The sequence below is a fragment of the Spodoptera frugiperda genome, chromosome 3 (genome assembly GCF_023101765.2).
Source record: "Spodoptera frugiperda isolate SF20-4 chromosome 3, AGI-APGP_CSIRO_Sfru_2.0, whole genome shotgun sequence".
Classification (NCBI taxonomy): domain Eukaryota; kingdom Metazoa; phylum Arthropoda; class Insecta; order Lepidoptera; family Noctuidae; genus Spodoptera; species Spodoptera frugiperda.
The window spans coordinates 10,914,129-10,936,612 of record NC_064214.1 but is presented as its reverse complement, the minus strand read 5'-3'; the positions used below and the strand labels follow the sequence as shown (position 1 = coordinate 10,936,612).

General features: G+C 34.0%; 2 protein-coding genes across 3 annotated transcripts; one reads left to right on the top strand and one right to left on the bottom strand.

The window, feature by feature from the left end:
* The first annotated feature begins 1,903 nt into the window (after nt 1–1,903).
* Nucleotides 1,904–5,425, top strand: LOC118274077 (glutathione S-transferase 1-like). Of its 2 annotated transcripts, none has more exons than XM_035591434.2 (6): nt 1,904–2,072; nt 2,873–3,018; nt 3,595–3,653; nt 4,216–4,363; nt 4,726–4,919; nt 5,093–5,425. In XM_035591434.2, the coding sequence occupies exons 2-6, from the start codon at nt 2,878–2,880 to the stop codon at nt 5,235–5,237; spliced, it is 687 nt and encodes a 228-aa protein (XP_035447327.2). In that variant the 5' UTR covers nt 1,904–2,072; nt 2,873–2,877; the 3' UTR covers nt 5,238–5,425. The 2 variants fall into 2 exon arrangements, with proteins under 2 accessions (XP_035447327.2, XP_035447326.2); XM_035591433.2 differs by lacking the exon at nt 1,904–2,072 and adding an exon at nt 2,380–2,404.
* On the bottom strand, nt 5,417–21,908 carry LOC118274076 (ubiquitin-conjugating enzyme E2 Q2). Its single transcript, XM_035591432.2, has 8 exons — nt 21,614–21,908; nt 19,608–19,724; nt 15,591–15,691; nt 13,245–13,380; nt 11,665–11,836; nt 7,072–7,263; nt 6,222–6,449; nt 5,417–5,884 (listed from the first exon to the last, which is right to left on the bottom strand). Exons 1-8 carry the CDS (start codon nt 21,773–21,775, stop codon nt 5,853–5,855), a joined length of 1,140 nt encoding a protein of 379 aa, XP_035447325.1. The 5' UTR covers nt 21,776–21,908; the 3' UTR covers nt 5,417–5,852.
* Between the last annotated feature and the right edge of the window lie 576 nt (nt 21,909–22,484).

Sequence of the window (22,484 nt, the reverse complement as noted above, 5' to 3'; positions counted from 1 at the left end):
TATTTGTGTTTCTTTTATTGTTCAAGGCTAAAGAAATTTAGGTAATAGAGATAATAGTAGGTAATATGTCAATCATGGGTAATCAGATAGTACCTACGGGAAATGAATGTGGTATGGTTCCACGTGTAACCCTTTTTTCTACATAGCTCAAAATATTTTATTTTATTAGAAGATTAGATGTTTCATCTTTTAATCCAGAAATATGCTGAAAATACTTAGAGGTTGGCTTATTTGTATTATGATTTCTCTTTAGTATTTTGAAGGAGATATGAGTTACTAAGCAAAGACGTATTTTATTAAAGTGTTTATAAATATCTATTCAATTTAAAGGGTAAGAAGAGGTTAAGACTTACCTATACCTCTTTTCTGTCACTTTATTATTTATCAGCTCTTTTATATATTGTTCGGGGTTTTGTTTTTTTTTCCTATCTGACAGAACAATACAGGTATAAGTGCTATGTAGGAGTCTGGAATCAAAAACAGCTCATGTTTTTGAAGATATTATATGATATTTCGCCAAAAGTCCTTCTATACTTAGGTATATAAATGGTGAGTAATATCTAATTATTAAGTGGGTAGCCTATGGACGGAGCCTAAATGACAGGTGTGCCCACATGAAAGAATGTTGTGGGTGGCCTATGGAGAATATGACAGGTGACGTGAAAGGTTAAACTTTTTGGGGCGAAAATCAAAAATACCGGTAGGTAGGTGTAATCTGCTGAAATGACGCATGTACTGCTGAATGCTTGGCCAGATAGAAATTAAGTAAGTAGATATTTCTTACTTTTTTTTTGCAATTATCCTGCCCAATTTGCATTTATAGAGGAAATAAATTTTAATGTATAGCTAATCTATGTATTTTTTAAAATAGTTGACAGCATTGACTTGCTGTCAATAGTCTACTCTTAACTGTATTTTGACACTGGCAGTATAGTCGATAAAATTTAATTGGAGACTCAGTTGCCATTTAAGAACAAAAAATAGGTATTTTTATTTTAAACTCTAATTAATTTTCAATTTTAATGCAAAGGTGTTAAGGTTTAAAGTTTTAAGTGTACGAGTCTGAAGCAATGTACGAGGGCAATGACCAATATCACATAATTTTTTTATAAGTAGGTAGTACGTAAGGTCAAGATTACAATAACACTGTTTAATAACCTTAGTGTAATGAAAAACAAGAATTGCTGTGATAAGTTTTGTAGATACTCACTTCGTAATCTTATTAAAAGTAGGTAATTATGATCATAACAATTTATTTATGGTATAAGCCGGTAAACAAGCTTAGGGATACCTGATGGTAAGTAATCGCCGTCGCCCATGGACACTCGAAACACCAGAGGCGTTATAAGTGCGTTGTTGACTTTTTGGGGGGTAGGAATTTAAGGGTTGTTGGGGAATCGAGGATTGGGAAGATTGTTGAGGGGGTAATTGGGCCTCCGGTAACCTCACTTACACAACGCAAGCGTTGTTTCACGTCGGTTTTCTGTGAGGCCTTTTTGAAAAACAAAAAAAAGGTATTAGGTAATTATGAAGATTATCTCTTGTAAAAAATATTATCTATATGAAGTTGATGACATAACTGGTTTCAACTACTGTAGTCTTCACAATCCACAAACAAATATTAGTTCAAAGGTTATTCACAGATAACGTAAGAATAAACAATACAGAATTGCGAATAAACATTTCCAAGTTCGATAACATGAGAATACTTCGTTACCTAAACAACAGATAATTAGGTAGTTAATAAAGAATTAATAACTTATTTTCCTTTCTGCAAAGTTTTAAACTTGATCATCATTCAAATCATCATCAAATTATGTCTAAGTTCCCGCCAAGTCCCATTGAAAATATTTATAGTGACATGTGCTGCCATCTGTTGGACATAACCGAAACTATTAAGTTATCAGCTGTTGTAAAACAGATAAACAAAATTACAAGGATCTCCCTCAAAGATTTTATGCAAACAATAACTGATAGTGCTAAAGTGAAGTGTAATTTTGTGAATTAAATATCTTTAACATTCTTGTCGACTTTTAATTTAACTATTCTACGTTTTTTAAGAGAAAGAATAGGTGAGTTTAAAGATTTCATTCTATAACTTCTTATTTTAAGTATTAGTGGCCTACAGAGTAAAAACAAATAAACATTTTTTTAAATCAGGTTTGTGGAAACCTGTTTATCATTCAGTCTCCTTTTATTTTTCTTAAAACCCAAGTTTAGGACTTGATTTCTAGGTTATGTATCTAAATATTTAAGAGGTAGAGATGTTCGAAATTATTTCTTATGTTTTAAATTGACCTATGGAAAACTTATCAATACTTATTTTTATCTTAATATATTTACTGTGCGTAGATAAAAATACAATTATTCTTCGTGCAGTAAATAGATAGGAAGATGTACAAAGGTCAGAATGTTTTTTGTTAAGTAAACGCGCCGTTAATGCATAGTTTATAAGTATTTAGACATCTTTATAGTTGAGCTGCGGACAAAGTAAAAGGTTACCGAGGCTCCGGTTCAAAGCAGGAAAAGGAATGGGGTGGTTTTTAGTATAGAGTCTGTCACTCCCTCTCGCGTCACCCAAAGCGGGAGAAGTAAGTAACTTGATACTTTTTGCCCCTCAAAAAAAAGGAATTTTAATTCAACATATGGTATGGAGAGTAAAGTACAACTTAAGGTACCCTGTGTATAGAGACTAGGTTCATCCTCTATAGTTAATTCCTTAGGCAAGAGTTGGTGTCTATAATTGGGAAGACTGGGTTGATGTTTTCAATCAATCAAACCATACTTCAGACTTTATGATGTCAATGACTACCTATAAAGATATTCAAACATACTTGTATACTAATACTTGGTACTTTTTTCCTATATTCAGACAAAATGCCGCCAATCCTCTACAAAGCAGACGCCAGTCCACCAGCGAGAGCAGTGATGATGGTTATAGATATTTTAGGGATAAACGTCGAACAGAGGAATTTGAATCCAGTATTACGAGAACAAGACGCTCCAGAATTCGTTAAGGTACTTGGTTACTCCATTTTTATATCATACAAATTAGCCTACTTATTACTTTTAATGACCTTAAGCAAATCCTAGACCTTCAAAGAGCTATCAGACCACGATAAATGGGGCCCAGTAGGGGCAGATCCAGAGCTGACTGCCTAACGGGTTACCGGGGCTCCGGCTCGAAAAGTAGGCGTAGGAGCAGGGTGGATTTTAGTCAGCAAGAGTTTGACACTCCTTCTTGCCTCACCCTAGGCGGGAGAAGGCAATAGATTTTCCCCCTCAAAAAAATATACCCTAGAGTATTCTGTGCCCTACTTAGCACTTAGGGTCTAGACCCTAAGTGCTAAGTGCCTGAGATCAAGAAATAACTTAATAAACTGCGTGACTTCACCAGCAGTTGTTACAGAGAACAAGTTTTCTGTTTCGTTTAAATTTCAACAAACTTTCCTTGGTATTATACCTATAAATAGTTCATGTGAATAAATAATTAAAACTTACCGTAACCTTTAAACACACGTTCGTGAAAGTTTTCCCGCAATCTTAAACAAACTTTGCTATAGGTACAATGCTTAGTTTTTAAATGATTTTCAGAAAAATCCAATGAGGACTATCCCATGGTTAGACGAAGGCGACTTCTGGTTGGCTGACAGGTAAAAAATATGATTAACATTACTATCTCCAGTAGCTTTTCTTTCATTGGTGGAGTTATTTTTTGTATCAATCCATTTTTAACATTGGTATGACGAGAGACTCGACTAGTTTCAAGTCATGCTAGAGGCGTCGCGCTGCTACTGACTCAGTAGTAACGCGACAATCGCCGCGTCGTGTCGCGGAATGCTGCTCATGAATATGAGCCTCTAGTATGGCTTGAAACTAGTCGAGTTCCTCGTCAAAACATTACGTGAGTAAGCCGATAACATTAATTTAGTATGTCTTACTAAAGTTACAATAAAATCCATTTTTCGTTGTCAATTATTATGCTAATGACAAAATACCGAGTTAGGTATCCGAGTAGTCCAGAGCTGCGGACAACGTAACAGGTTACCTGGGCTCCGGCTCAAAGCAGAAAGAACGGGGTGGTTTTTAGTCAGTAAGAGTCTGACTCTCCCTCCCGCCTCACGCAACACGGGAGAATCCGTTGGATGATTTCAAAAAAAGGTTTCCTAGTAGGCAAGTACTCGATGATTATTGATACAGAACTTATTGTTCCAGCCACGCTATAATGATTTATTTAATAGAAAAATACGGTAAACCAGAACATTCCAAGTTATACCCGACTGACACCAGAAAGCGCGCCACTGTTCATCAAAGGTTGTTCTTCGATTGTGGGATCCTGTTCCAAAGACTGAGAGCTGTGATGGTATTTAATGTTTTTAAACACTAATTATAATTAATATTTGGTAAATCAAAATAAAAGAACTAAGCTCATGTTTTACGGCTTACTCACATAATTGTAACGAGGTAACTCAAATAGTTTCAAGCCACTCTTGGGGCCCATAGTCATGAAGTTGCGACGTTCGCCGCGTTGATTGTATTATGCTGCTAGCTAACAATCCCTTATCAAGACTGAAATAAGTTTAAACCGATTTTCTCCTTTTTACTACAATGCACACATTGCATTGTGACATAAAGGTCCACCAAAAATTACCTATGTATTCATTTACTATATTTCTTGTACTGACTCAAGTTCTAGGAATTGAAACTACTTACTTACAATTTAAGGCACCAACATACATGGGACGTCTAACAGAGATGTCAAAAGGCATGATTAGGAACATTTCCGACGCATACGAAATGCTTGAGGGCTATTTATCGGAGAATTTGTATATGGCCGACGAAGTTATTACCATTGCGGATATAAGCATAGCGTCTACAATGGCAACACTGGTTGGATTAGTTGCGATTGATGCAAAGAGGTTTGTTATTTTCGATCTTATTTATGAGAAAAATTGGGACATTACTTTATTAGGCCAACAGTTAATAGTAAATAGAGCTATTTTATTAAGTTTTAAGTTTTCCCCTCTTTTTTGGAGATACGTATTTATCCGTAAATGTAAAATTGAATTAATCATGTCTCTTTACTTTCCAGATTCCCCAAATTAACCCAATGGTACAATAATATGAACAAACAGGATTATTGTGTAAGGATTAACATTCCTGGAGGCAAAGAACATTCCGACGGACTGAAGGCTTTAATGGCAAATACTAAGTTTCATCAGAAATCTAAGATTTAATACTAAAGTATGTTTAAGGTTAAAGGAAATTTTTACTGAGATTTTGAAAAATCAAAACAGCAAAACTCGTCATAAGATAAAATGTATATTTTGTATCATTAATAATTAATAATATTAAATAAATCCAGCTATTTATATTACAAGGTTCAAAGCAGGGTTTCCAAAAACAAAATACAGTATAAGAATCACAGGTTTTTTATTTCAATAACTAAAAAGAAATGCAAAGAATTTTTCAACTTTACACTCCAGTAACGTCTAAGGCTACCATATGGATAACTTTTCTGAGAAAATTAATGATTACAAAAACGTTACACAGTTAAACATTTCCTATAAGTCTTGTATAGTCTCTCGCGAACGCCCGCACTGTGAGAACAGTAGCACTTAACGATTACATACACGTACAATACTCGCGATATCGTCGAAGTTCCTCAGTCATACTTAACACATACATAATTGCGTCTCAATAATAAACGAACATCATAATGGAATCATAATGCAAAGTTTCACGCAAACTCATAGTCACTTATCAAATTTGGAGTGGTTGTTTGTTGTTTGGGCGTTACTGTCAATGTTGCACGTTTAGTCTTAAATGTAACGGCAGGGAGGTGGCTTGCATTAGCCGTCCTCCTTCGGTGGTGTGAACCATCCTGGAAATGACACGAGAAAAATATATGTTAGTTACCTGAACACACTTGAAATGTCAGCTAAATGTATGAATTGTTTTTTATATCAATCTAATAATTACTTTTTTTGTCTTCGGTTAAATGTTTACAAAAATCTATAGGACACATCCTATAGTCCAATCACACTTGGTATTTACTAATGCTTTTCCCATGATGAAAAAATTAAACATGTTTTTAAACATTTCATCCAATGCACATCATGAAAAACACTCCTATGAGTCTAATTTATACAAGCAAACAGACAATAAACATTTTCAATCTTAAACCACATTTAAATACAGCAGAAAATACACAATCTCACCATTCTTCTCGTGTATCTGCACGAGGCACTTGAAGCTCTGTTGTGCGCGCGCCAAACTGTACTGAGACTGCGACACGACTTTGGTGGCACCGAACTGAATTCGCGCCTTGCCTTTCACGAGGGTAGCAGCTATCTGCATTATCACGGCTTCTACTGTATAAGCCGAAGACCAGCCTTGTTTGGTGAGGAGCTCCATGCATATTGCTCCACCAACCAGTACGTAGCCTCCTGCAAATTCGATAAAAAGGATTCAGTAAGAAGTTGAATCATGAACAGCCTCAATAGGCCTCTGCTACAAAAAGAGATAGCAACTTTGCCATAATTTCAACACTTAGGAAACGAATTGGAGATCGCAGTTTCAGTGAATCCACACACGACAAAACATGATTTTCACGTTATCCAACCCCTATCCCAAACTCATTGTTATATGAATATGATCCATTATCCCTAACCAGTGATGTGAACTTCTCTATAATGTTAGAGTTACCACCAATGTACCCAATAACAATGTGCTCGCCGTAACCAAAAGGATGCATCACCGGCAAGCAGACGGATGAACACGGGCCCCAACCGCTGGGCTGTAACTTGGCCATAATCTATATTAGATGATCCATGTAGAAACTCAACGAAAAAAATATTACTGCTGCACTCAGACACATATAATGATTACTTAAACTATTCCTTAGTAACGAAAACAATTGTTAAGGACTAGATTAAGTAACCATTAAATGACTGAGTATGGCGGTTAGAAATTATTCACAAAGATGATGAATGTTTGTTTATGAATCTCCCCATGCATTTTGTTAGTGACTTAATTGATTTCTGAAGTGAAAATAAGTTCCTTATTTACCTGATATTATTGGATAGACAACCCTCACAAAAGGCGGCTCGAATGGGTATGTTTCTTTGAACATGATATTGAGCAGTATTGAGTCCTTGCCCTCTTTCTCTTTCAACACAAGCAGATCATTGTGGAGTGGACTATCGGGGTCCACCGAGCGCAGCCTGATGTTCCACTCGTACAAGGAATCATTTACTAGCTCTGTAATAGAAAAAAGAATAAATAAGTACATTGTTAATGTGGATTAGGCAGTGAAACTACAGATTGTAGTGACCAGTGTTTCGAAAACATAATATTTACTACTAAATAGTTTTGGAGTTATTGATAAGAGTCAAAATGAAGTCAGCTTCCGAAAATTGTAACCTATCGCAACATTGTTGGCATAACCTTAGTAACTGTGCAAATAAGATATTTTTCTTAACTCTATATCTACACCGGTTATTGTAAAGACTAAGATTAATGCATAATAGCGGGAGCTTTTTGCATCAATTTTCGTCTAATGTACCATCCAGGCACGATGTGGTAGATTGCACATTAAAATTATAGGATGGTGCGCGGTACTAATGCGGTTGCATGAGCGACGATGCGTCAAAGGGGTTTGGTTACCATACTGATTAATGCGGTCAATGGAATAAAATATCTACTATGTGAAGTATGCAATGTAACAAAGTAAAAATTATACCCAGAAATTGTGAAAAGTAGGTGTACATTGTACAGTAGCATTACATGCCGCAATGTGCACCTCTGCCGACCCTTTCGGGCTGCCACATTCGTAAAATAAAGAGAAATAATCGATATCTTTCTCTGTTACATTTCTCTAATTATACTCTCGCCCTGCGCTGCTACGCTTTGCCTGATACTTTTGAAAAAGAGTGAGAATGCCTACAGCGCTATGATTAGTTAGTTTATTGGAGCTGGCCAATCAGTACTAATGGTGCAGACCGACCGCTCAATAAAAACAGTAGAAAAATAAACGCATTATTACTACTACCTCTTCAGAAAAAATAGGACAGAATAGTCTACATAATAATATAAATACAAACATGTAAATAACCTGGTAGACATTTTATTAAAGCACAATGGGATGCAACGTCAATAGCCTATAATTGTATGAAGGTCGCGAGGTCGGAGTGAACTCAATTGAACTATTTTATGGACCGTTTGTCAGCTTAGTTTGACACTTTGACAGTGCAAATTGTGTGCACTATGATCATGTTATGCTAACTCGTTTTAGGAGACTAACAGTCAGTTGCAGAAAACTGTCTTTAAAATCGACATTAGTTAATCCGTCATTATCGCTAATATTCCATTAAATTTAAAGACGTTGCACAAAACTGTTGCGGGTCCCTTTAATAGGACTTTAACTAAAGAAGACATTAAAAAGTGTTGCAAGTTAAAACACATATTTTGAATGAACTGATTACGTAGTATTTGTATACTCTGTGGAACTGATTGAATGTAAATTGTCATTAAGGATGGAAGGATGCGAATCCCGCTTCGAAAGAAACCGATTTTTTAAAATGACGATTTATCGATCGTGACTCGATTTATTTCATGTAGTTAAAAGACACTATAAAAATCAATACAATACCATTTGTTACTACTTAGTTACTTGTAAACTAAGACTTAGTTATGAGTTTTTCCAGAGCTAATCACATTTTTTACGTAATACCTATATCTATATTTTGTATTTTATTAAATATCTCTATATTTAATAGATTAGGTATATGTGTTATTTTAATTAGCTACTATTAAATGTATTTTGAAGTGTCTTAATAGTGGAATACGTATAAATATCTAATTTTCTTCTAATTCCCTGAACCGATTCAATTAATGTGTTCCGATTTAAAATAGGTATCAACCTTTTTGGTTCGCGGGAATAAAATCCTAGATGACCATTGACCAGCCCTAGTTGTCAATAATGTCATCATGAGCGTTTCTGTCATCTCTGTATTTAGGAAAAATCCTAATTTTTTACGATAAAAATATTATCAATTGCTTTAATGTGGTGTTGAATTATCTTTCATTGGTATCGTAACACCGTTTGTAAGAGAGAAGATTTAATGTAGCTTCTAGGTGTTTGTTATTGTTGTGATTAATTGAGAATTGGACTCGTCTCGAGTTTTCCTTTTGTAGAAAGAATTTTCAGTATTATTCATTAACCATGGTATCTGATGCAACACAGGCTGGTTCAGGCAGTATGCATCGCCCTTTTACTAACTTTTTAAGCAAAGAATTAACCAAAGAATGGTATAATATTGCACCCACAGAGGAAGTACGAATTACCCCCAGGTGGCTTGGTATTTTAGTAAAATAAATATATAATAAAATAAATTAATTTAAAACAAGATAAGTCGTTTTATTTATTCTTAAAAATAACTACTTAATAGTTAACACTTCTTTAGCATTTACCCAGTCTCTATAAAGAACAAGGTATATACATCTATTAATACACCTATTCCCCGAGCATGATATGGAAATACCTAAGGAAGGCCTATGTTTGGCAGGAAGCTGATCTAAGGTAGATCCAGTAGCGAAGAATCACAAACATCTATATGACGAAAATTGCGCGGACGTAGGAGCATAAAATTTGGTACACTTATAGTTTATGTGTAGGAGAAGTGCAGAACGCTAATATTTTTCATAAATAATGCTTATAAAGTACATTCATAATCAATAAATAAATAAATCAATAAATAAAACATTACACACACTACCATGCATAGTAGGGGAAGGTAGGGTAATTGAGAACGGCGGGTAATTGGGAACACGTTGATAAGTTCCACTTCCCCTCCCCGTATCCCGTCTCGCGGCTATTCGAGGTATGCTTCCCCCGCCCCTAAGTGCGCAAGCGACAGTGGGAACTGGAGGATGCACGCATCTTGACACGGTGAGTCAAAATGTTTTTATTGCATTTTTGTTATAAATTTTGTGTTTTCATACATTAGATGCAAATGTCATATTTTTGAGTACAATGACACCATATTTCGTAAGTTTATTTCATGGATAATCCGTTTTAAAATTTTACGTGTTATAGGATTCACTTATAATGCTATCGAAGGTCGCGACCATTTTTATTCAAATTATCGACTGCCGGTAATTAGGAACGGTGAGTGGCGGGTAATTGGGAACGTTCATATTTACAATTTGTTTTTATATTTTTATTACAATACATTTTTTTTTTAGATGAGGCGAGACGTTGATGCAGCCAGACTGAACCAGACACCACCAGTTCAAATATCAGATTCACATGACCACGATAAAGCTTTGGGCACATGTGCAATGCACTTCCAGAGAGACCAGCAAAAGTTACGTGTGTGATATGTGTCATGAAATGAAAAAATATTTTTTTCCGTTATAAGCAGACAGATAAATAATGTTTTTAAGTTTTAATAAAAGTTGATTCCTTTTTTAAGAGAAAATACTTTTTTTTGCCTTTTAAGTTAAGTGTTCCTAATTCCCCCACCTTCCCCTATCGTATTTGACAAAACGTCAAATTGACAGACATTGCGATGATATTAAAAGAAGAAGAAATGAAAAGAGGTTTCTCATTGAAGGAGGTTAATATAATGAAGAGGTTGGTTATTCATAATGCGCCGGAATATATTAATTTGAATTTTACAAAACGAATAGCAATTCGTTAAATAAAAATTATCCTTGAACGTATGTTAAGTGGTATTGTAAATTAAATCGTATATGGTCGAATTTTGACCACTAGGCGACCACTAGTATCAATAACTATGTGAGGCCATCAATAGTCAATAATAATAATCAAATTGAGTATCTCGCAAATGCGTAAAGCTGTAGAAATCCTGTATCTCACACGAAACTCTTCTCCGTCATGTTTTTCAAATAAATTTATCCTATCTGGTACACGACGTCGTCGTGGAAGGAGCGAATAAAGATGATAGGCTTGAAAGGGACATTATAAATAATACTGTTATAAAGTAAAAAAATATTACTAGCACTATTTACAAAAGAATTCAGAGTTTAATAACAAGTTTAATGGATGTTTGACTAGGCATTAAAAATTATAACCCCAAACTGTCAATTTAATGCTCCTTTAGCGCTAATGACGTTTTGTGCAACGTAAAAAATAGGCTAAAGTCCCGATTTGACGTTTCTTTAATTAAAGTTAATCCGGCATTAAAATGAGATACAAATACTTCTGTGTGCAACACTTTAAAGCTTCATTAATATTTAAAGTCACTTTAAAAATTTAATGATCGTTCCTGCAACTGACTGTAAGTTGAATGTAAAAATGTATGAGTTTCACGCCAGTTACGTTGTTGAGACTGGGCTTATGGCTGATCTTTAATATCTTGTTAAATACAGACGTAAATAAACAGAAAACATTATCATCAAATGGAAGTCCCATAGTATATAAACATATTATATCGTTGACATTTTCTTATAAAGTTAAACCCCTAAATTCCTAGACTTATAATTGAAAATTTACAAAACATTTGCGGTCCTTGATAGTAAACAAGCACCATTAATTTCAAAAGAGTATATAGAGCAAAAAACTGACTTAACTACGACAAGACAATGTGTTTTCTATTATGTCTTATATACTGGCAGATGAGAGTTTAAGATACATACCAATAGAGTACATATTGTTCTTGAACGAGCAGGAGCGGTATATGTCCCGCAGTTCCTTCATGAGTCTGTCGGTAGCCTGTAGACTGCCAGACACACTGCCTGACAAGTAATCTGCTCGCTGGTTCTGCCGCAGCCGCTCCAGTGTCGCTAAATGCTCTGTTTCCATATCATCCTGGAATTAGAAATGAGCTAAGTATAAGAATTTTTGCATTAAAGTGGTGTTTTAGATGTTGCTGTTCACTAGGTATATTATGGTCCCCAAATACATTTTATTTTTATTAATAAACACTGAAAGTTGTCTTATTTGTCGTATCAACTAAAGTGGAAATTACTAAATGAAATATTTTATCGAAAAGGGCTAAGAAAATTTAGAATAATATAAGAGGAAAAGGTAAAACACAAATATACGCAAAATCTTGCACTTTATAATGGACATTTTATACGAGGTATTCCTCGAAGCGCAACTGTTTTGAAGCGCACCTCTCCAAGCGCACCTATTTTATTCCTCGAAGCGCACCCGTTAGTTGCGCTTCAAGGAACTATTAAAAATATTAATTTTTATTTCCTCGAAGCGCACCTATGTTTTATTTTCGACTAGAGAGGGGATGCTACATTGAAACTATCGATAATAAGATATCGATAATCTGATACACGTAGCGCTATCTATGAGCTAATAAGGTTAAACCTTTAAAAATAGTTTCTTGTCGATGTATGACATCGCAAAATGAAATGTTCCGCTTGAAACCGCCAATCAACGACTTTTATTAGTTATTTTATACAATATTCAAGAACTCTGTACTCGTCGACCATAGATTGTTATTTTTACCCGACTGCGTTTTAATAATGATCCTAATGAGTGGACAAAGACTTCAACCGAAAGTATTCTCATTAGGATCATTATTAAAACGCAGTCGGGTAAATAACAATCTATGTTCGTATACTTATAGCATAAAATCGACATTGAAACAGTACCATAAATAACGTAACAGGTAAATAAAGAACAGAAAATTAACATATTCAAGTGAAATTCACATAACTCGCCGATAAAACAGCTGAGTTTTTTGAACTTGGTACGGTTACGTACATTGTATTTATTATGCTAGTGAAACATACTGAGTCAGTATGTTTCTTTCAGTATTACTGACATAGGAGTGCAGTTATATTTAAAACACACTATATTTCCCTGAATCAGTCAAATAGATAGATCAAAGTAATCACAATTATTATGATTGTCATCAAACTACGAATGAACGAGACATTAAGCTCATCAAGTTTTCCAGAACTATTTAAATTATTAATAAAAAGCATGAACTTCTGACTTCTACTGAATTAAACGTTTTTTATGGCATAAGGCAGCAAATAAGCCGATGGATCACCCGGTGATAATCAGTCGGCGCTACCCATGACTACTCGAAATACAAAAGGAGTTACAAGTGTGTTGCCAGCCGTTTAGGGAGTGGAGATTTAAGGATTAGGAGAAGGAGAAACATAGACAGATTTGGTTACGGCCGTTAAGGGAGTGGAGATTTAAGGATTTAGGAGAAGGAGAAACATAGACAGATTTGTTTATTTCTACGTACTTTGTTGCTGCGTCCAGCATCATCGACCATTTCTAGTGGCAAGTCGTCCTCCCCCTCGGACTCGTCCTCCTCGGCTGCCATCTCCTCGTCCTCTTCTGTGCCCGACTCGGCGCCGTTCGACGTCACGCTGGGAACTCTAGAAACACAATGGAACATTGGATATTCATTGTCTAACTCCAGTAATTAAAATATGCAGTCAATATCAGTAGCAGCGCAACAATCGCCGCGTCGTGTGCGACAATGCTGCTCATGAATATGAGCCTCTAGCAAGGCTTGAAACTAGTCGAGTTCCTCGTCAAACAGTTACGTGAGTAAGCCGATAACATAATAATTAATTAAAATACGCTTTATAAAGTCCTACTTTGTGTATTTGTTTTTTCTAAACTTTTATCAATAAATAAACAAAGAATACTATAAACCGATCTAAGTACCTATCTTTGACGCTTTGTGTACCTAATGGGGGCAATGTACGCTACGACGCATCTTGGACGGCAACACAAAGGATGTCGGTGATCTATGTACCCAACTGCATGTGAAGATATTATGAAATGGAATGTTTCAAAACAAAAACAATAAAGAAATAAAAAAACCGATAGATTAGATTTTAAATCTGTCGATAACCTATATTATACTTGATTACATCCCTAAGAATGGTTACACAACTTAAAGCTTTTGAAGTTGTCGTTGTATTATGTTCTAGATTAGTGAATACCTACCATACCTTTTAAATTTTAAATATATAAACTAGACGATGGTCAAATACTCAAATGTCATTCAATTTTAAGACGCTCCCACGAATAATTCCACTCATCGCAATAATAATTTAAAAAACAGAGAGAGAACAATACTAAAGTACAACTTAAAATTAAGTAGCGTTTAAGTTTTCAGACGTAAGTCTATTATAGTCTCTGTAAGAGTGCATATGTATTAAATCCTCGTAAAAGAACAGTCATTTTGATAAGTATATGACGTAGAAATGTTTAAATGATTATAAATTGTCTCATCGTTAGGGAAACACGCAACAGGAAGAGTTGGAGTGTTTAGCTACGTGCCATAACGTAATCAATAAGGCCACGTATTAGTTACAATCTTGCAAGACACGCAAGATGACTAATTGCCATATTATTCCAGTAAGCATCGCGCCTCGGCCTTGCTCAATTTTCTTAATCGACAATATTTTACTTTTGGTGTTGGTGTTAAATACTTTCGTTTAATTTTATAATCGCTTTCTTTGTGTATTAGAAAAGATAGTAACATTTATACCAGTTTTCATCAAACTTTCATAAACTTTAAGAAACCCTTAAGCGATATTTAACGAATTTTTGGTTTTCAACAATCTTTGAACGACACGTTAAGGCCTAGTTTAGGTGCTACGTCAAGCTAAATAACTTTTGGTTTATTTACATTGGTGACAATAAACATTTTTAATTAACATAAACATGTTTAATTACCGGGGAATTACGAATACGTCCTAACTGACAAAAATCCAAATTTTACACAAATTGAAAAAAATGTTAATTCTTGGGTTTTCATACATAACTTACTATTTTGATTAATTTATAATGAAAAAATGACAAGAGGTATTGGTACTTCACCGTCAAAATATAAAACACATTTAATGCTTCTTTGAATGGTTTTACCAAGTATCATAGACCGTAGAACCTAGTAAACCTACATTTAGTAATGGCTTCAGGCTTTCAATAGAGGGTTGAAACCAACCTGCAACCTACTTTTAAAATAATATGCACTTTTACGCAAAGAGGGGGGAACGTTCAAAGAGAGAATAGTCATTCTACGACTGAGTACACTTTGTAGACAAGTTGACATCAAGTATAGACTGTCAACTACCATTGACATGCATTCTAGTATTGATTACAGTTAAGTCTTCAGTCGGCGTGGACTGATTTATTGACGTGTAACCGTGTAACTGTACATTAAGTCGTGTATTGTTAAGTATGAAAAGCGAAGTAGGTAAACGCTTTAGTATTATAATTAAGATTTACATCTTCCAATTTCTTCGACTTAGGAATGAGAGTTTCATACTATTTATGCGTAAAAACAAATATCACGTTGGTGTAACTGCTGCCGCAATACAGCATCTATTCTGTCGACTAGCTGTATCTAACAAAGCTCATGACCGCCAAATTACCATAATGAAATTAACAACCAGAGCTTTGAAGTAACTGAAATGTACAGCAAGAGTAAGGATCTGGCCTATAACTGTTTTTTTTTTTTTGACGAGGCAAATCCTCCAATGACTTCTACAGCCTTGGGCGAGGAGTGGGAGTGTCAGACTCTTACTGATACAGGTACATAACATAACAATGAGTTTTAAAAGGTACAAACCTCTGCTGCGGCGCAGGATGCACTGGAAGTGAGAGCGAATCCAAATCTGGTGGCTCCGGTACTCCATGTAGCTTGCATAGTTCCCGCAACAGTATACCAACCTAGAAAGAACAAAATCATAAATAATTTACCTATTTGTCTGTGCTTAATAGTCTAGAGTTGGAAATAAAGGAGAAGTTTTCATATTTTTTTAACATTATTGTCTAGGTACACCTATGTAATTAGTTATACACAAACTCTAATGTTCTTCAATAGTAGGTACATAATTATTTGAAAAACTGCATAAATTCCGCTCAGTAAAGTTTAAATTTGAGTATACAGACAAACCGACGCAATGAAGAGTACCAAGAGCTTAAACATTACATACACTATATGCACCGCAAATGAAGCCACTAGCAGTAAGCTAGCACAATTATTTTCTTAAAAGGCAGTAAGTATGTAGTTTATTTATAAATTCACTCTAGCTTAAAACGCATTTTTGAACCGTCTCTAAAATCTTCTCACATCACAAAAATACTATTAAATGATAAATGATATTTATTTCTGTAAATAGGTCATAAAATAACACTTTTACACGTCAATATTTAGAATAGCTAGATGAGGTATTAGTTATATGTTATAGGTATGTTAAATTCATGAGTCACCAATGTTGATATTGACCAATCCAGGTCACAAAAAACCGTCTGACAGAGGTCAGTGTCAATGCAAATAATGATAAAATGATAACTCACTATATTATTTCCTTTATATGAATAAACTGCATAGTAAGTTCTTGCCCTATTCCATAGTTTTGTGTCAACCAAATTTATTACAAGATTGATTACAAGCGTGCCCAGTAAAAAGTCTAATATAATCACTGGCCACGGAGTTAAATTTCCGAACAGCATTGACACTAGATGTAGTTTTTGAGATTAGAGACATCGAAGCAGTTAGGACTTGTTTCACGAAGTCTGGATAGCCGCTATGTACAGAAATAATTAAGAACGTAATTTGTATAAACTATCTGTCACATAAGTTTATCGGGCACTTATATCAAGGTGAAAACTATCGAACGCACAATGCTCACGATGAAGAGTCCCTCTGTGACTTGAAACTAGTAGAGCTTTTCTCAATTAATTTACTTGAGTAAACCGTGGTTTAGCAATGAATAGTTAATTTAACATTATTATTTATTTTGAACTGTAGAAAGTCCATTTTATAAAGCTCACTACAACATTGTATGTAGTCACTGCAACTCGTATAGTCATGTGCAATAAGCTCGCCCCTATTAAACGCCTTATACATATAACTCATAACACTACAGGGTGTCATTAAATATGTGCACCCTTTTACCTAACCCTTCGAAGTAAAAAGTCGTGACCTCCTCACACCGCCTACACTGCACACTGCAATAAGCCGTGACGTATGAAATTATCGATCTGTAAACTTTGACAGCTAGTGACCTTAGTCTCGGTGGCGCCACCTAGTGAGCACAAGAACTCACTTGGCTAGTTATTAGACAAAGATTTTTAGAATAGAGAACAATTTAAAATCAATTAATATGAGGCCATCTAGACAATTCCATATAAAACATAATGTTCAAAAATAAATTGAGGACACGTTTAATTAGTAAAATCATCACTAATCACATTCACCTTAACCTACATAGAAATAATCTTCTAGAATCAGAACGTGATGAATATCAAATACAAAAAAAAACTGCGAGAATACTACTTTTTAAACAGAAAACCGCATCACTTCCTAAACGAAACACCTTCGTTCACATGACCTCGTCCTTGATTCCAAAACCAAGATCATTTTGGTTAAATACTTTTTCTATTTACCTACCTTTTTAAAACGTTTGACACTTGGCACGTGGTTAACTATTTAGAACATCGCACGTGTTTGTAAATTTTAAAATAGTCTACCTCTTTCAATTTGCAGTTTGTGTAGGTGGACGATATTTTTGTGACGGCGAAGTTCAATGAACCCGTATCCATGTTGCAGCTATTCTTTTTTTTCTCGAGTAGAATATTATTGTTATAATGAACTTTTATTAAAACATATGCATATAAGGAGGATACAAGGTATTTTTTATCGATGTTACTAGCTTCTGCGCGACTTCGTCCGCAATCCCATGAGATAAAATCACATACACTATGTGTTATTCCACACCATAAGCTACACCTGTTCCAAATTTCATCCCAATCCCTTCAGAAGTTTTGACGTAATTGAGTAACAAACATACACACAAACACATAAACTCACAGACTTTCGCATTTATAATATTATAATATAATATTAGATTAAAGTGATAAACATCATAATAAAAGCACTTTGATTATGATATCATCTTTTGTTTTTGTCTACTGTTTACAAATTTAATGGAGTTTGTGAATATGAAATTAGATATCCATTTCAAATTACAGTGAGGTTCTCTATCGTATCTATCGAACCTTCCAAATTACAGACATTTATTTCATAATGCTTATTGATTTTGTTAGAAAGCTTGCAATTACTGATCCTTTAAAGGTCTGAGTTCAATTCTATGCCCTTCAAGTTGTACTGAACGAGTCAAGTGCTATTTTTAGAGTATTGATTGATATTTTTACTTGGAAATGCACCACAATAGAACACTCACAATACTAAACATAGTATCTAAAGACGTCTATGTTAGTTTGATTTAAATAAATAAACATTTTAACATAAATTGATGTTTAAGCTGACTCATTAGGCATGTAAACACAAGTTTAGTTTTTCGTTATGACGTAAATAATATTGTGTATTTAAACCGTGTATGGCCGAAGTTTACATTAAGCTTGCCTCCTACTAAAATGTTATTGTGATAAAGTTCTCTGTGTGTCATTTCTGTAGCAATTCCTAAAATTCCTACCTATATTTTAATATCTTGTAGACAGAATATCTATTACTAGCTACTTCTGCGCGGTTTCGCCCGCTCTGCTCAGCTCCTATTGATTGTAGCGTGACGTTTTATAGCCCATATAATAAATATAACCTTCCTCGATAAATGGACTACCTAACCCATTTTTTTTTTCAAATCTGACCAGTATTACCGAAGATTAGCGTGTTAAAATAAATAAACTTTTCAACTTTATAGAATATAGTATAAGATTTAATTTTGTGCTAGTTTCTTATATCCAACCGTAAACTAACATTATTAGAAGTAACATTAAATAAACATTAAGCAGAGTGACTATTCAATGCTAATCACAGAACCTTGTAAATTAAACCAAAGTGAGTAATTGCAATTGCAATAACCTCTAAATTTTCCACACAATCGAAATGTATTATAGAACATTTAGAACTATGTATTTAATTTTCTTATTAATTACCATATTGATAAGACTCACATTGTAACGACAAGGCATCACATGTATTTAAATAACAGTTATATGAAACTCTACAAAAAATCTAGAACAGATTTAAATAACATGTAACTATTTAAAATAAATAGTAAACAATTAATAATAAAATAATTCTGGATAAAAACAAAGTGATTCTGTGATTTATTTCATAAAATAATATTATACTAATCTACAGATACACTACAATCTACACTTACCTTTCTTATCTATGCTAATTTTAAGAAGATTACAAAATAAATGATTATATTTTTTATTGACTATCTTTCCGCTTGCCGCTTTTACCCAGACACTCAAACTTCAATAAAAAAATAAGCTTAAATTGTGGTCTGTCAGTAAGAAAACACACTGTGTCTAGAATAGATCTACACTCTGGCAAATCACAAGTAAAGCATTTCTCAGGATCTAACAGTGTAATCACATACTGTTTAATAATAATTGTTTTTGAGTTTACCGCATTCAGATAGACGCAATAGAGAACTTTGTAGTAGAGTTTGGGTGATATCAATGTGTACATAAAATAATGTGTTAGTAAACACAAAGAAGAAAACCCTAGTGTAGGAAAAATATTTAAAAATAACATAAAAATAATACACTTATACATAAAAAATACACATAAATAAGTATATTATGTAACATACATTTATTTCCTTACCTGATTTATGACATGGTTATCTCTGCCCTGTGTATTGGTCAGGATCTGGACAGCATTTGTAACTATGGGATCCTCGCTGTCAGCGAACCATACAGGCGGAGTGTTGGGGTAAGTCTCCTAGTAGCCAAAAATTAACATTTATATTAGAATACAGAAGATTTGTAAGGATATAATTATATAAAAACAAACTATGCATAGTTTTATTTTTATTTTGGTGTATTGTACAATAAATTGATTTTTTGACATGATTTTCAACAAGTTGGTCAGGTTGGAAATATGTCTAATCTATACTGTAAACTATATGCATACCACAAGAGGTCATCCCAGTTTTAATAATCTAACCATCAATCTTTGCTTACTATAATTAAAATTAGGAACATAATTTCTGTGAAAATGTATCAAAATTCAATGTAACAAGGTTAACAAAGTAAATAAAAACATTGAATTAGGTCTTAACATCCAACATTCAGAGGCATTCACTTAAAATCAATAAAAGCTACTTGATACAGTTTCACTCTTTCTTTGCCATGCATTATTTGTAGGCATTTAGCCAGCAGTGAAACATAATAAACCTTCTTTTTCTAAGGTATAGAGGCTATAATAAGATGCATCAGTGCATTAGAATGTGTAACAATGAATATTCAAGGAAAATAGTAATAAAAAACACTAATGTAAGTTACTTATTTATCATTTAGTGTAACTGGTTATGATATACACAATAAATAATAAAGTTATGTGTATGTGTGCAATTTATACTGCAGTACTTTTACAGAGTAATGGTTTCACCCAACCAAACCCCCAGCATTGCATATTCTGGTATTTTTATTTACAATTTTAATTCATAAATTATGTTTTAAATAGATGTATTGTACAGAACATGAATAAATAATCAAGCACAGCACACATTCAAGGATGAATATAAATTAATGAAATAAATTTAACTTTAAACATTACAATTGTAACTGATTCGAAGAAAAAAATGCAAGAACAGTTACTTGGGAAGGCAATAATTTTGCGAAAAGCAAAAATAGTCATAAATGCATTGTTTTATAGTCTGTGTGAAGTTTGTAGTTCACACTGCATTATCTAGGTCACCATTTCATAGCTGCTGCTCAAAATTTATCATTTAAATTTCAATGCATTTTATGTTTGTGTGTTCATATAACTTGTAATATGCTTCATTTTAGACTTAAATTGAACATAAGATGGAACAAATGCAATTAAGTTATCAAATGATATTTAATTACACTTCACATTAGTACAATGCATGACCATAACACTAACAATAGGTTACTATGTACCAAATATTGATAACAGTGTGTAATCATTGTTTAGAGTTATATCATTGATAGTGGCCAGTACAGTTTATAAACAATTCATGTTTATACCACACATGTAAATCCTAGTAAACAAGTAATGTTTATTAGGTACATTAAAATAATAATAACGTTTTATCAATGAATGGCCCAAGTAAGGGACTGAGCACATTCCAGACATGCACTGTTGCATCTCAAAAACGTAGCACTATCGTCCCAATAAAATGTCTACATGACAAAAAACAGGTACAGTGGATGACTAAGAGCCTTTGTCCCCAAAACGAGCCTGTATACCGTTAACCAAACAAAACAGACGTTACTCTCTCTATAAAATAGCTGTAATGATTCACGAACACTTTGATAATGACGTTCTGCGCCCGAAATGATCGATACAGCGATTCGACACGGCACCGTATGCTCAATAAACATATGACCCGCAAACTCGTTAACGCGCGACTATCGATTTGGCGAAAAAACATCAATGTTTTGTAAATATTTGATACTGAAATATGGGAAACGTGTGGCTGCAACAGGGAAATGTAAATTCACTTCCGTAAACCTTTTGTTGACAGCCCTGCCCTCATAAACAACGACCCTTTGTCCCAGCTAAAGGTAATCAATAAATGCACCCCGCAGTCGGGACATTAATTTTTATGCCACATAGGTAAAATAAGTAAAGGTGGTACTTACAGTAATATTGGCGTGTATTTCATATTTCTTTCCATTTTTGCCAACGAATCTGCAGGTCAGTTCGTCGACACTAGCTGACATTATCTGAAACCGTTCATGGTTTTTTGGAAACACTTGTTCTAAAGTTTTGATTTCTAACTTAAGTGTATTTAAGCAAGCCATTAGTGTTTATTGAAACACTAATTCTAAACTAACTAATAGTTAACCACGATAAAATACATGAGAACAAAATTTTACGTTCACTCCGCGACCAAGCAAAATGGCGGAACGTAATGGCGGAATTTATTATAAAAAATACTGTTTGCTGACGCTAGAGGGCGTTTAGACAGAGACAAGTAGTCTTTTTACTTTTTGTGTTACAACACTGAAAAATTAAGAACACTGTATTTTTTTTTATTTTGAATGGAGTCTTGAAAATATTTACAACCAAGACAAGTATAAACATAAAGCCTTAAAATTATTTAACCTATGAAACATTACTTTACCTATTCATCAAATCAATTATGATTTTGACCTGGCTACAAATGATAAATCCTCCTAAAAGTAATGAAAACTATCCTCCTGTCGTCATTGGTTGCATAGTTGCATGCATTGCATTCGTCAAATCAAATGACTGGTAGATAGAAAAGTTACATGTTGGGTACATGTAACTTTGTATCTTTATAAAAATTATTAAAGTATTCACTATGCATTTTCCGGGCTGACTGGGTGTCTGAAAAGAATTTTCGTTTAATCGCTTTTATCAAATCGATATCAAACTATCTAAAGGACTTCTAAAGTTTAGAATCTGAGGCGTTTTGAAGTGGGTCTAAATGGGGGCTACTGTACTTTTGGTATTAACCAGATGGTGTAAATGTATAATAGAAGGTCT